At 38.5% G+C, this 16,330-nt stretch overlaps 1 protein-coding gene across 1 annotated transcript; it reads left to right on the top strand.

Annotated features, from left to right (window-relative positions):
* The first annotated feature begins 5,902 nt into the window (after positions 1–5,902).
* Positions 5,903–16,229, top strand: LOC137264820 (lectin BRA-2-like). The gene is made up of 3 exons (XM_067800152.1): positions 5,903–6,143; positions 14,361–14,534; positions 16,024–16,229. The coding sequence occupies exons 1-3, from the start codon at positions 5,903–5,905 to the stop codon at positions 16,227–16,229; spliced, it is 621 nt and encodes a 206-aa protein (XP_067656253.1).
* The last annotated feature ends 101 nt before the right edge of the window (positions 16,230–16,330 follow it).

The following is a 16,330-nucleotide window of genomic DNA, read 5'->3' on the forward strand; positions in this document are numbered from 1 at the left end:
CCATAACTAGTTGGATGCAGATCCCTGTTTTGACCTGTACCATGTGGGGGCATGTTGGGTGAGCTGTCTAAGATGACAGGCGAGCGAGCTTGATGTACCGCGATCGAGCCTACCTGCAGAAACCTTGGAGTTTGCAGATTCAGTGTGTTGTTACAACCCATAGTGTCCAATACACTAAGAAAAAACACGAAACCGTTATTATATGACCAGATGGTGGACACCTGAATACGCAAACACCGGGTACTGCAACATGCAGTAAACTTGGGCAAAGTACAACGACTATATGTACCAGTCCACCAAGCCGTGAATGAGTACTTCGTAAAAACAGGAAAGCCACAATAACTTGGTGCGCGTTATGGGAGTTGAGATTGGTAAGACGATGTTCCGTTGAGACTGACGTCCAATGTTCGAGATCAATGATGTCAATAATACCGCCTCGTCTTGTGCAAGCACTACTTGCATGGATATGTGAGCTATATAAATACCCTGTTATAAATAAAGTGGTCCGGTTTCTAATTCACATGTCTTTGCATGTGTTGGTGACTGTCTAAGTATACGCTCACAAGCAAACACAGGACTTTATCGGTATTTCTTAATGTTGCAGTCCTACCATAGACAATCCAGTGATCAACATGAGCATCGATATGCGCAATTGTTAACTGATGACAGGTGTCAACCAAGTCAGCGAGCCTGACCACCCGATCCCGTTACTCGCCTCTTACAACAAGCATAGTCGCAAAATTATCATAAGAACTATATGTACTCAATTAATGAAATGTGCATATGTGATTTATTTTATGATTTTTATTAATTTGTTCATTTAATATGTCGTGTATTAATAATATATATTATTATTATTAATAATAATAACAGCAATGTTTTGCTTCTTTACTTTTTCCATAATTACTTTTTTATAACTTTCGAAAACAATCGCCTGCAAATCTTAAGTTCAAAGCATTAATGTTGATACTCTTGTCAAATATATATAAAACAACGAATACCCATTTCTTGTTTGGTTAACATGTACTTTGAGCCACCAACAGAAATTAGAACAGACTTTCAATTTCCGGAATTTTTTCACCGCCATTATAAACACAATGAGTGAACACGTGAGACACTTCTCCGCATCTGTGAACAGTGGTATAGCATTTCCGGGAAGTGACACCGTGATGATGGAGCCATTACTCAGGCGTTACATGACTGTGCCAATGTACAAAACACTGACTGACTTGTAGAAGTTTCACCCGTGGGCAACGCCTTCGGTAGTACGTATCTTAGTGACAGGCGCGTTATGACGCAGGTGGTATTTGTTCGTGGGGACAAATAACTTTGATAGATTAACAGACTTCTATAATCTCAGATTATATGACAATATATCAGGTAATGACAAGTGTTGACGTATGGTATTAGACACACGTGGCAAATCACAGTAGAAAACGTTGTTAAAATATACACCGTAAATGCTCTATGCGTTCGCATGGTATGACAGTTCTCACCTGTAACGAAGAATGCTTTAATATTGACATTCAAGTATGCAGATTGTGACTTTGGTTAATTCGGTAATAACTGCGCTTATTATTTGTCCAATACCAACGTTATAAGCTCGATATAAGAGGGACCCAGTTACTGTGCGTTTTGCAACAATCACCTTGTAACGACGCCGCTTTTCAAGCAATCGAGACCAGGTCAGTTGTCCACGTCAGTGTTATGATATGACAAATGCAAGTCATTCTTTAACTAACGTTGTACATACAACGAACAACACAAAGGTTACAAAGCCAGGCGATTTCAAAGAAACATTTTTAAAAAAATATTCGTCCAAATGAATCAATTGCTTCGGCAAATGCAGCTCGGAGCCAAAGTGGTGTGTGATTGCGTGTGCATGCGTGCGTGCGTGCGTGCGTGCGTGCGTGCATGTGTATGCGTGTATGTATCCACGTTTCTTTGTGTTTGTTCCTTGCTTGTGTCCTTGTGTGATGTCCTTGTCTACCTATCAGGGAAGAAGTGTATGCAAGTTGACAGGGTTCTATCTACAGGAATCGCCCGAGTTTCCACATCATTTCAAGGAACAAATTAGTAACCTGAGAGAATACCCCTCTTACTACCACATTCAATAGTTGCTGGCGATCTATTATATTTTGGTCTTTATGCTGTCCTTCGCTGACAGGTTTTTAAACAGGAAAACATATATCTATTCTTAGTAAATACCTTTTTGCCGCCATTTTGCCTGAAATATTGCCGATGTGACCTTTAATATTATTAACTCGCTCACTCTTACTGTCTTACAGGTCTGGTCCTAGAGTGCGTCATTCCATAGTTTACAACAGGGCTATCTGTTTTTCTTTCACATACATGAATTCCATAGCGCTTATATCAATGACGGAAGATTCTGTGATGGGCGGCGTCAATGAGATGCCTTTAACCCCGTCATCAATCGTTTTCTTATAAAAATAGATCGTATTTAAAAAAACATTCCGCTGGTTTAATGATAGATAGTTTGTCTAAAAATGACATGGGTTTAAAACAGAAATATTACAAAACATGCTTTCCAAATCCGTCAGATATCTCTGCTAAAAGAACATCGATTGTACAATCTCTTGCTGATAAATTAAGAGTCTGCTCATAAATCTGGCCAGAAAACTTACAACTTTATAAATATAAATAACTGGTTTATTACATTAGCTGCTTTTCAGTACACCGTTGTTAAGCAGGAGCGTCTACAATGTAGTAATGAGAGGGTCATAAAGAACCTGCATGTCGCCTCTAAATACAATAAGGTAAATGTTGTCCTCCATATAGTTGTATGTCTTATATTAACTCACCAACTTTTACAATAAGCTAAACTGAATTACAGGAATGAATGAGTGAGTGACTTTAGTTTTACGCCGCACTCAGCAATACTCCAGCTTTATGGAAAATATAGCGGTCTATAAATAATCGAGTCTGGACCAGAAAATCCAGTGATCAGCAGCATGAGCATAATCTGCGCAAATCGGGAACCTTTGACATGTATCAACCAAGTCAGCGAGCCAGACCATCCGATCCCCTTAGTCGCTTCTTCCGACAAGCATATAGTCACCTTTTATGGCAAGCGTGGGTTGCTGAAGGTCTATTGTACCCCAGACCTTCACGGGTCACTGGAATGACGTGAAGACAGCATATACTGGCAGTGTCCTTGCAGTGCAGGCCAATATTTACGAGACAGGCAAACTTTACAGTTCATTCGCAGTTGCAGCATGTAAATTGTTTGCGTTCTCTTGCTCAAAGAAAACGTTTGAAAGCGACAGTATCTGCCATTTGTGTGTTACATAGAGTACTGAGGTTGGTAATGGAGGTACAAGTATGATGCCGAAAAAACGAGAGTCTGGGATTCGAACCTACGATGATTTATGTCTGGCACGTCAACTCGCGAGAATGGACTTAGCCACCACACCATGCATCAGCAGTGTGTTTTAGTTTGGCTTTTTTAGCATTTTCGTCACACCTTGTAATATTGTTGTTTCATAGTTGTGACACTGTTTTATCGTTGAGTCACAGACACGCGTTACCGTTTATACAGCGATTAAGGCGTCGTATCTCAAAAGATCAATCATACATTCCGTTCAGCAATGACAAACGTGTGTTACCACAGGCACCATCATGATCATATTATGATGTCTGAGACGCCTTTGGAAGAGCTTATAAAATAATCCATGTTTTTGTGTTCAACATAGACAAAAGTGGAGTAAGTAACAGCCTTGGGCCATCCCGATTTTATGTACAACAAAGAGGCAAGGGAGGGGTGACCTGAAGGTAAGTGGGTTTTGTAATCTTACACGATAAATTATCTAAACAATACCATTACAAACTGCCTCATATTTTTTTTCCTTTGGTGAAAATGGTCATAAAGACAATGATGGATAATTACGCATTACATCGTTATATGTTGTATAACAAATGTGAATCCAGTGCAAAGGTAGTTGCTCAAAAACCGCAAAAACTCCAAAACCGCTAACACATTAACTAACACAACACACATACTTGTGCTTACTCCAGGGAAAGAGCTGCAGCCACTGGTAGTGGCGAATGTAATGTTTGTAAATGTGTCATGTTTTCATGCTGGTAACCTGTTTGTGAATCGTTAGTCTTCAAGTCAGGTGAGTTGTAAATATGTTTAAGGGGTCTGCCTTTCCGTCTGGGAGCATATGTGAGCGCAAGAAGATTTTCTATCTCTTCCATGTGAGATGGGCGTGTGCACATCTTAATGGTGACCAAGACAGCTGAGTAAGGTATTTGTGTTTATCGATTATATTCTTTGCCATAATTATATAAGAGCATAAGAGTTGAGAGAAAGAAACTTTAATATCAGGGAGACAGCGATCACTCAGACTCGAGTATGTACAACCAAACGCCTTTGAAAATGTGACGTAGTTGTGGCAGTCCTTGGAACCTCGTTCATGTGTAAGTGAGAACTGCTCCTGAAAGTAGAATTATACAGACTGAAAAACGCGTAGATGGAAATGAAATCAGGTTATTCATTTTAATACGCATAGAAATAACATGTGTACATTAAAAGGAATACACACTTACGTATTACAATTAGCAGAGCCAAACACTATTGTCTGTCCATCTAAATTGGTACCTATTGAAAACGATATGCAAGTAAGTTACCATGTCTATGTGAATCGATAGATCTTAAACCTATACAAGGTAAACGGATGTAGAAGGTCAAGGCGGTTTTAACCATTGCAGGTCAGCCACGCCAGTTCTCTCACAAACAACAAGGAAAAGCCAAAATGGCAAACCAGGTACCCGCTTACAGTTTTACCATGACCAGAAAGAAGATACCCCCTCCCCAACCACAACAACAAAAAAAAACCCCAACCCCCCCTCCCCCCCCAAAAAAAAACAACAACCCCCCCCCCCAAAAACAAAAAAAACAAAAAACAAAACAAAAAAAAACCAAAAAAAACAACAACAAAACCCAAAAAACAAAACAAAACAAAACAAAAAAACAAAACAAAACAAACGGAGAAGAGGGCGCTACTTCCGGTACAAAGCCGGTTTCCAGCTCCCTTTGCGCGCACTGTCAGCTAACAGCCAGGAAACCACTGACACATTTTTGTCACCGGAAGTACTAAACAACGTAAGACCTCGCAAAGGGTCGTGAAACACTTACAGGCTCCATACAGTGCCTTGTGTAACTTGACTGCTACTCTGTACCACGAGTTAGAATCTGCACATGGTGATTCCAGCCTCAGAATATTTGACAAAAGTTCGCAGCCCTGTTGCGTATTTCGACTCGAAACTACCGTTCATCGTTGTTGACAGTTTGCGGTTCAAGAGACAATTGATAGGTTGGTGAGCATGCACCAGGAGAACAGTACGTAACAAATATCTGTAATGAAGGTCTGGCATGATGACCTCGACAACCTCGCGGTTACTTTTACTCTCTGCAATTCAGTTCTCCAAAAGGACGACCTCAAGAACAACTTATGTGTCAACTGCATAATTCTAAATGCGGTGTAAAGTAAAGTTTAAAGAATCTTTTTTTTTGATGTGTTGGTGTGAAATACTAGACTGTACAAATCCCTGAAATATTACAGTTATGCTACTTTCGGTGACGTGCCCCATAAATGTTCGATTTGCTGAGAAATGAAAAGAGAAAACATTTGTTCTTAAGGATTATTTTGCTTCACTGGTCTGGAACATTAAAAATAAGATGCTGAGCAAATGAAAAGGACCCTACAAGTACCATTGTACAAGTGTTCAATGGGAACGTCACAGTAAGATTCAATCAATACGGTTTTGTGGTGAGCTTTATATCCAATGGAATTAACAAATAATTGCGTTTATTATACCAACAGTGTTTCATATGCTCACTCATTTGTGGTTAAGTGATTTACTGTAGAGGACAAGAAAGATGTTGCAGCTAATCGCGTCCTTCATGGCGATGAACCTTCTGCAACAGGATCTGATTCCTTTGTCTTCATCGTCCCCGAGTCTCGCATTCTGTGCCTACACCTGTCTCTCTGATTCATCCTGTTCCTCTTTCTTCTATCAACGTCAACATCTACGATGTTACCACAGTACTCTTGTCTACATCACGACGTCATCGGCAATGGAAAATGTCACCGGGGTGGTGTACTACTCTTGGGCACATCGTAAGTAGCGTAAGCATAAATGGGTAACAGATTAAAACTTGTAGTATTCTCTACTGGATTTGGTAATATATAGTCTTAGCAGGATATAGAATCACACATATATACTCAGAATTGGACCGGTCGTTTATCTCTCTTAAATAATTGTCACTGTTACAAAATGTTTGTTGTGTTTGAATCAAACACAGTGCTGGTGTTTTTTCAGCACCGTTGTTTTTCGCTGTTTTTCGACAATGTTTCATTTCATGTAAACTTAACGAATACGGAATCAGTTGCTTCACTGCATGTTCGTTTAAAGTGTCTAAAGTGGCTATGAAATTTTAGGGTGTTCCTGTACTTTTTGTTTGTAGTACATTTACTTTGTCAAATTCCTGCTGCCAAAATTATTATAATTCTACTACAGACCTGTGGCATTTTCCGTACAGACAACCAAAATCACAGATGAGAACAATGACGACAATAGTGAGGTCACAATGCTTTTAACTCAACATACAAAACGTTTAAGTTCAAGCAGCACTTAGCACTGGAAATGTTGTGTCAAATGAATGTGCAATGCAGGTCAGGGTGACCTAACAACTTGATCGACTGTATGCATGGAGCACTAAGCAAAGATACTAACACTTCACATAAATGTTCGTAGCAAAACCTGAGGTGGTTCAAAGTGTAGCATTTGAAAAACAATAAAAAAACAATTAATATTGATGTACTGGAATATTAATGTGCTATTGGGGTCTTGGTACTGCGAAGCATGTTTTAAAAGTTTTTAATGTTCCGACATCCAGGTATATTTTCCAACCTTACTCTCCCTCTCCGAAGAGAGTAATTTCATCATCTAAATGCCAAAATGGCAAACCAGTTACCCGCTTTCAGTTTTACCATGATCAGAAAGAAAACAAATACGGAGAAGAGGGCCTGTACGGGCGAGGCACTACTTCCGGCACATAGCCGGTTTCTGGCTCCCCTTGCGCGCACCAACTTGCGATATGCGAGACGGGGTCCAGCTTACTCCCAGTACAGACAAGCGTATTTTCAAGAACCAGTTCTAATTCCAAACTGTGCGACCGGCAAATATAACTTTACTAGACTATAAAAGACCACTTTCTCAATAACACCTTAATATTCGAATACAGTAACATTTAGGAAAATGCCATGAAAATGACACAACCATAAAATGTAAACCATTGCTTTGGTGTCCTTTTCTTAAAAGATGAGTTTAGTAATGCTGAACATGTAATGCTTTTGAACACATAATGTTGAATTAAGTTTAATTTTTTTTCGATTGTCACCAAATATGAAACCATGCTTAGAACCATTTCTATTGAGACCTTTACTGTTAAAATGGTAATCACAAAGGATCTAGCACAATTTATAGTTTTAGTTATAATGTATTCATACATTATGTGAAAATGAATCGTATTATTAAATCTGTACGCATCCACAATTTTAATTTGTCCTAGATAAATGATCATCGCTTAAATGTTTAAGATGCTTTTGGGGAAATCATTAATTACACAAAGTGTTCTTTAATGTTTGATTTTAGGAGTTCTGTTAAATGGTATCAAAAGACCATGTCACCTGCCGTAGATATATGCATGTAGCATTTTGCCTGAAAAGTGAGGAAATATTACATCCAAACATTAACATCGTGTAACATCTTAAAAGCCATGGCAAACTTTCCACATCGATCTTTTCTAATCCTTTGCAAATCTTTTCCACAAGTACACACTTATTCAGTTGGAAACAAAAACATCATGTTTAAGCAATTAACAATTCTTTTTTGATCACTCATATTCATCTACATTCATGTCACACTGTATTCTGTATGTATTGAAGTAAGCAGTTCTTTCAACACAGTTTGGAGATGTTGTTAGAGAAACGCTTTTTCAAAGTATTGAACCTGGAGGATGTTTCAACCTGTAACTTAATTGCTTCTATTGTTTGAGGCTTGCTATATAGGGTGTTTCCATTGTCGAGGAGTGCTTGCTTTGCTGGTCTCTTCCTCCTTTGTGCTTCGTTGAGAGTCCAGAGACCCGTGAAGGTCCCGGGGTAGAATAGGCCTTCAGCAACCCATGCTTGCCATAAAAGGTGACTATGCTTGTCGTAAGAGGCGACTAACGGGATCGGGTGGTCAGACTAGCTGACTTGGTTGACACATGTCATCGGTTCCCCATTGCGCAGATCGATGCTCATGTTGTTGATCACTGGATTGTCTGGTCCAGACTCGATTATTTACAGACCGTCGCCATATAGCTGGAGTATTGCTGAGTGCGACGTAAAACTAAACTCACTCACTCACTCACGTTGAGAGTCCAGAAACAATTGTAAACGATTTTAGCTTCAGAAAGATACTGGTACTTTTATAAAGTACGAAAGCCTGATGATGCCACTTTGATGTCATGATATATTTTTCAAACCAGAATTTAACGTTATTTCAGCAATAGGCATTTTTCAGCTTCCGGTCTTTTCTCTGTAGTTTAACTTTATTTTCATGATTCCTGTTTTACAGTCACCCCTTGAAATTACATTTTTCCATCCTCTGCTCACATTTATCGGTTAAGTGTGCATCAGAATTTATGCATATATCACGAATTATATATCCAATTAACAACATATGCATAAATTAAAAAAATACACATACACACACGCGCGCGCACAGACAAACAGACAGACATAGGCACCCGTGGCGAGCCATCTCCTCGTGCTGGGATCTGGGTAACGCTAAGTGCTGGCCAACCCAGTCGGAGACCCACTTACGTTTAGCATTGTCCTTGTGATACTCCGTGGTGGGTGGGGAGCTCAGATTATGAAACTAACTAAACATGGCTTGCGAAACCACTCTAAAAAGAACAAGCGTCAACTTGATACTGACCCCGCTGAAACTGATCACAGACAGCCCAACTCAATTGATTACTGGCCACGTTTTCTTGTTGTTGAGACTATTGACAAGACACCTTTAAAGTTGAATCCTTTTGCCATAGGTAAAGGTATACAAGGCATCGTCGGTGATGTTAAGAACATTAGGCGATTACGTCCCGGTGCTCTTCTGGTTGAGTGTGCAAAAAGGCAGCAAGCCACCAATCTTATGAGTACTAAATCTTTTGTCGGCATTCCAGTTACGATCTTGGCTCACAAAACACTTAACACGAGCAAAGGAATTGTCAGGGACCGTGAACGTTTGTTTGCTGACATGTTAGAACTTGAGATCGCCTCAGAGATGAAGGATCGAGGTGTCCTTTATGGCAAACGTTTTACAACCCGTGATAAACACAAATACATATTTGTTCTTTGTCTCTTCTCCAAATGTTCCAAAATCACTAAAAGCAGGATACTGTAACATCAACGTTGAAATGTACATTCCAAACCCTCTTCGATGCTTCAAATGCCAAAAGTTCGGCCATGGGGTTAATAACTGCACATTCTCTGTTGTTTGTGCTCACTGTGGCGAAAAGACACATACAACAGAAGATTGTGACAGTAACGTTAAGAAATGTACAAACTGCACTGGTGCCCATTCATCGTTTTCTAAAGAATGTCCTGTCTGGAAGTATCACATGGAGATCAGCAAACTAAAATTCACCCGAAACATTAGTTTTGCAGATGCCAAAAAACTTGTCCAAAGTTCTGAACCTAAAGAAAGCTATGCGCCCATAACTAAAACAAGTATAACAAAATCAACCGCAAGCTGACAGAAGCTCCTCTGATTTTTTCACCTACAATATCTACTCAAACGCCAGAGTCACTTTCTAAATCCCTGCATTATAATGGGAGATTTAAATGTGCACAACCCAAACTGGGGTAGTGTAACTACAAACGCTAAAGGTAAATTGTTGGAGGACTTTTGTTCTGACAATGATTTATGTATTCATAATGATGGTTCCAACACGTATTTACACCCTGGTACACGGACCTATTCTGCTCTCGACTTGTCTCTCACAAATCGAATGGTCAGTCCACGATGACCTCTGTCGAAGTGACCATTTTCCTACCATACTTAAATCTGTAACTCCATCTGATGTTCCTCCATCATCAAGGCGGGATTTTAAAAAGGCTAACTGGGCGTCATATGAAACACCGTGTTCTGCAAAACTTAAACCTGAACTTTTCATTGACGTTCCTGATGCTATTAAATACTTTTCTGATGAATTGAGCTCCATAGCTGATGAGTGTATATCAAATTCCTCTGCAGTTCCACATATTCGAAAACTATGGTTCAACAATGATTGCAAACAAGCTAGGAAGGGAAGGAAAAAGCAGAAACGTATTTCCGTCGCCATCCCATGGTGCGTAATTGAAATAAATTTCAACATTTAAATGCTACAGCGCGGCGTACTTTTAAACAGAACAAACGCCAATGTTGGCAAAATTATGTATCCAAATTAAATTCTCGGACACCCATGTCCAAGGTATGGAACGTGGTCACGAAAATCAAAGGTAAAGGTACTAAATCTAGTGTCCATCATCTTAAACATGGAGATCAATTACTTACTGATAAATCAGATATTGCGCATAAACTTGGTGAAACCCTCGCTAAACACGCATCCGCTTCTAATTATGTACCTAAATTCCAGCAATACCAAAAACAACAAGAAAAGAACACTATTAACTTCAGTTCTGATAATGGGGAAGACTATAATGAACTATTTTCTATTCATGAGCTCTATACCGCTCTTGAACAAGCCCACGATACTGCTACAGGAGCTGATAACATACATTATCAACTCCTGAAGCACTTACCAGAATCCTGTCTTCAAACTCTGAAATTTCAAAATGTTTGATGATATTTAGACATCGGGTAATTTTCCTCCTTCATGGCGTGACGCCATAGTAGTACCAATACCTAAACCTGGACGTGATCATACCGATCAGTCCAATTATCGACCTATTTCAATAACTAACTGTGTTTGCAAGACCATGGAACGCATGATAAATAATCGACTTGTTTGGTACTTGGAAACTAAATAACCTCAAAACAGATATACAGTGTGGTTTCCGTAAAAACAGAAGTATTGTCGATCACCTAGTGCGTCTGGAATCATTTGTTAAAAAAGCATTAATTAATAAACAACATGCTGTGTCTATATTTTTCTGATCTCGAAAAAGCATATGACACTACGTGGAAATATGGCATTTTAAGAGATTTACATGACTTCGGCTTGCGAGATCGTTTGCCTCAATTTATAGCCAACTTTTTAAATGACAGACAATTCCAGGTCCGCATGGGTTCTACCCTGTCTGATCATTACAATCAGGATCAGGGTATTCCGCAAGGCAGTATTTTGTCTGTCACTCTTTTTAGCATCAAGATCAAGAGTTTATCTAAAGTTTTAAAAGATTTAATGCTGGATCGTTATTTGTGGATGATTTTAATATTGCTTGTCGTGGGAAAAAAATGCATATTATTGAAAGGCAACTAGTTGTGTTTAAATAAAATAGATAAATGGTGTCTTAGAAACGGCTTCAAATTTTCTAAATCAAAAACCAATTGTATACACCTCTGTCGTAAATGCAAACCTCATAAAGACCCAGAACTATTTCTAACTGGTACCCCAATCAAAGTGGTCAAGGAGGCCAAGTTCCTGGGACTCATTTTCGGCTCACATTTGACCTTTTTGCCGCATATTAAATCCCTTAAAGCCAAATGCCGGAAGGCACTCGATTTATTAAAGGTTGTTGTTTCTAATTCAAAATGGGGAGGGCATCAAATTACTGGTGCGATCTAAACTTGATTACGGCTCCAACGTATATGGTGGAACTTGTCAAAGCAACCTAAAACTACTTGATTCTGTGAACCACTAAAGCCTAAGACTCTGTCTTGGTTCTTTTAGAACTTCTATCGACAGTCTATACGTCGTAGCTGATGAGCCTTCTCTCAACCAACGCCGTATAAAACTAGCTTTACAATACATTAGCTTCTAATGAGTCTAATCCTGCATTTAATTGTGTCTTTAATCCTCTTTATGAGGATTTGTATAACAAAAAGTCTTCCCTTGTTCCGCCTCTTGGGCTCAGAATTAAGCCATTTCTTGCTGCTTCTAGTATTGAGCTGGAAAATATAGTTCTTTCCCGACTTATTTCTTCTCCTCCTTGGTAGTTGGTTAGGCCCCAAGTGGACCTAACATTGACCACATTTAAAAAATCAGAAACTAATGAATTATTACAATACAAACAAGAATATATTCAATTAAAACATAAATATAGTAATTATAAAATTAATTCTTATTTACAGATGGGTCCAATGACGGTTGCGCAGTGGCTTGTGCCACTGTCATTGGATTCAGAACAATATCTTCTAGACTAACAGACAACAGTTCTATTTTTACAGCTGAAGCTAACGCCATACTAACGGCTCTTAAATATATTGAAAGACATCCTCAACATAAACAGTTACTGTATATAATCTATTCCGACTCTCTTTCTTGCCTCTAGGCTGTTAAAAATATTTCTTGTGAACACCCACTATTAACTGAGATTGTATAATAATCTTGCTACTGGCCAATACGACATCGTCTTCTTTTGGTTACCCAGCCACATGGGCATTTCCGGAAACGCAATGTCCGATCTTGCTGCTAAGGCAGCACTCAACAAATCTAGGATCTTTTTACCAGCGTTAGTTCTCATTTAATCAATGTTTTTTTTAAAAGAAATTGATTTTTTGGTTGAATTTTGAATAATATGTTCTGTAAATAGATGTAATTTAATTATTGGTAGTTTGGATTAGTAACTTGAGTTATTAGTGACTGTACCCTCAATGGGGGTTGAAGTATTATAAAATTATAGTCCTCCAGAGAGGGTACGTAAGCCCAAAAACATTCACAGTAAATTTAAACTTTCCACTGTTTTTAGTCGTAGCATATGTGTATTTTTAATTTTTGGCTAGATGTGTCTAAATTGCTAATAGCTGATCGGATGACGTAAATCCAACTAGGGTCCATGCAGGTAGCAAAGGCACTGTAAATGGTCCCTAGTATGGTGATATTCTAGTTGTTTTACTGTCCTTCGTTGACAGGTTTTTATACTATACATATATTTCATTTCAGAATTAAATGTTCTCGTCACGATATGACTGAGACATTGCCGATGTGACGTTAAATATTAACTCACTCACATACACACACACACACACACACGCACGCACGCACACACACACACACACACACACACACACATACATACATACATACATACATACATACATACATACATACATACATACATACATACATACATACATACATACATACATACATACATACATACATACAATGTATTCAATTTTAGGACATCAGCGTAGAGGATTTCTAAGCAGTAGATGGAAAGAACACCAGAAGTCATGAAAGCTAAAGTTAACAGTTGGAATATGGAATAAGCTTCGTGGTTTCGTAATATCATACTATTTCTCTTTAATAGTCATTTCCAGCTGCAGAAAGGTTAAACAGCATGGTATAGCTTGCATTTGTGTACTAGTCATTAGCAGCTGCAGAAAGGTTAAACAGCTTGGTATAGCTTGCATTTGTGTACTAGTCATTAAGAGCTGCAGAAAGGTTAAACAGCTTGGTATAGCTTGCATTTGTGTACTAGTCATTTCGAGCTGCATCAAATATGCTGAATTTCCATTTTTCCTAGGCTTATTCTCAGAAACGACTTTATTGGACTTAGGAGTTTTGGTTCACTGTCATAATCCCGGACAGTCTGTTTCAAACCTACTACTTCCTCAATATCTTTCGTTGCAAATCTTAATGGACGAAAGGCCTGTCTAGTTGTGCAGTATGGAAAAAGCAAACAATGTTTCACTTTCGTACATGATTTGCTAGTAGAATCTGGTTGGTATTTAGGCTTAATAAAAGAACAAGACAAGTAAAATGTGTAATGGGAATGTAATAGAAGACGAGTACCACTTTCGTTGTATATGTCCAGGCTATGATATATTGAGAAATAACTATCTTAAGAGCTACTACTTTGTACATCGTGACATTTACAAATCCATATCCCTTTTAATCAATTCTAGTACAGTACATTTTGTACATTTAGAAAGAAAATCTATGTATATCTATTACGTTACTACACCAATTTTTATATAAAAAAACACATTCTCCAAATTTCTACTAACTGATCAAATGATTCCAGTATTTGTACCATAGACACGAGGCCTCCTGTGTTGGGAAGTAAATGTTGATTGAAACAACAGTTTTACTTAGAATTTGCTGGGTAATTTTTTTTCAGCTGAATGTCCAAGTGATTACGTCTTCTCCCGAGGGGCCTATCTGTGCGTCAAAATAGGCGGACAAACTGACTGGTTTGTTGCCAGTGACACGTGCGCTGACAGAGGGGAGAGATTGGTCAAGATAGACACAGGCTCGAAACAGAGGCAGATGGCCTACATGTCCTCTGAAGTTGGTGAGTCAACTTTTGCACTATCGTGTCGTTCAAGGACAAGCCGAAGGGCAGCTATCGTAGCCACTTCCAATATGGTAGAGAGTCAGTATAATGTGTCTGTGTAGGGTTTTCATACCTAACTGAGGCATAGTGTCTCCTTACGCTAGCGCTAATATTGTTTGTCATACAGACATCTATATTATAAAAAACGACACAAGTCTAACAATGTGCCAAGTCCGGGTTTTCACAGCTCCTGAAAATGTAGAAAGTCACCTTTTTATTGTATTTTTAGTCTTAACTTAAAAACGTTTATTTTCTTTAAAATTTTAGAGACTAGCTGTTAGATAAGACTAGTATAAAACCAGTTTAAGTTTCAGCCAGTGCCAGAAGCCACACATACACATGCATGCACCTTGTCAAGTGAACGAAATATTCTTCACTTTTAATAATTCTCTCCATATATAAAAAAGGTTGTAATATTCCAAAGAGTTCAATACCACTTCTCTGGACTTTGGGTATATTTATGTGTTTGTAATTCTCTATATCCATTGATGGGTCTAAGTTCCAATCACCAACAATGACAACTGATTTCCAAAATCATGATTTTTTTCAAATATGTCTTTAGACATTTGGGTTATCGTTATTTGGTCCGTAGAGATTAGTGAATGTAATTCTTTCATCTCCTACAGTTAGATCTGTAATGATATAATTTCCGTGTTCATCGATAATTGTTCTTTGGATAGTGTAGTCAATATTATCATTAAAAAGGATAGCAACGCCTCTTGCGTTGGATTTATATCGAGCACTGTAGACCCCATTCATTTTTCATAGTAATAACATTTTCGGGTGAAATATGAATGTCTTGTAGTCAGATAATTGAGGTTTTCGTCTGGATAGGTTCATAACTTCTTTTCTTTTGTTTTTATCAGCTAACCCTCTGCAATTTGATGAAATCATTTTAATCTTCTTAGTCTGAGTCATTTCAAATGGCGATTTTGATATGGGACAACAAGGCTCTAAGATGGGAATATAAACAGATCAGTAGTATGGTAGTTTGAGATTGGATGCAGTATGTTTGAAGAAAGTGGCATATATACCATGAGAGGTGAGTATGGTAAATGTAGTGTCTAACAAACATAACACATGGGAACATTTTTAGCTTTACAAACTAAAAACAAAACAAACACAAAAAGAGAGTAAAAACTAAGAAGTAGATGACGTTATCCCCTCACCTTCCCAAATCAGGGATTTATAAGAAATTATCAGCGGCCAAGAACAAAAGTTCGTATCCAATACATGAGGTAATGAAGGGAGGAAATGCGGGACGAACTCTGATACAGAAAGATTCTAAATCTTTTTTGTTTTGTAAATGAGGACATCGCGTGTACTGTTCAATAGGAGTGCTATAGGTGAGGTGATCCCAAGGTCTGGTTAAACAGGGCGAAATATTCTTAAGTACAACGTTAAACCTCACTTCACCTGATGGTTCAAATCGTTTATATGTCATCAGGTGAAATATGGACGGGTCTGCATTACACTGGGAGCGAGTTCCGATGGACCGACGGCTCGCTGATGAATTATTCCTCCTGGTATCCAGGGCAACCGCTTGTTCTACCATCCTTCATATGTGTCGTCCTGTATGATGTAGTTCCAAGAACCTGGCATAACGGATACTGTACCTTTCCATATTATGCGGCGTGTGAGGTGGTCCTGTGAAACAGGAGACAGGAAAAGGTTTAGTGTAGTTTGGAGTCGAATTTCGTATATAGACGATCAACACGCTGGTACTTGTACCTTGAACATCATTGTAAGCAACA

This window comes from Haliotis asinina, chromosome 15 (genome assembly GCF_037392515.1).
Source record: "Haliotis asinina isolate JCU_RB_2024 chromosome 15, JCU_Hal_asi_v2, whole genome shotgun sequence".
NCBI lineage: Eukaryota > Metazoa > Mollusca > Gastropoda > Lepetellida > Haliotidae > Haliotis > Haliotis asinina.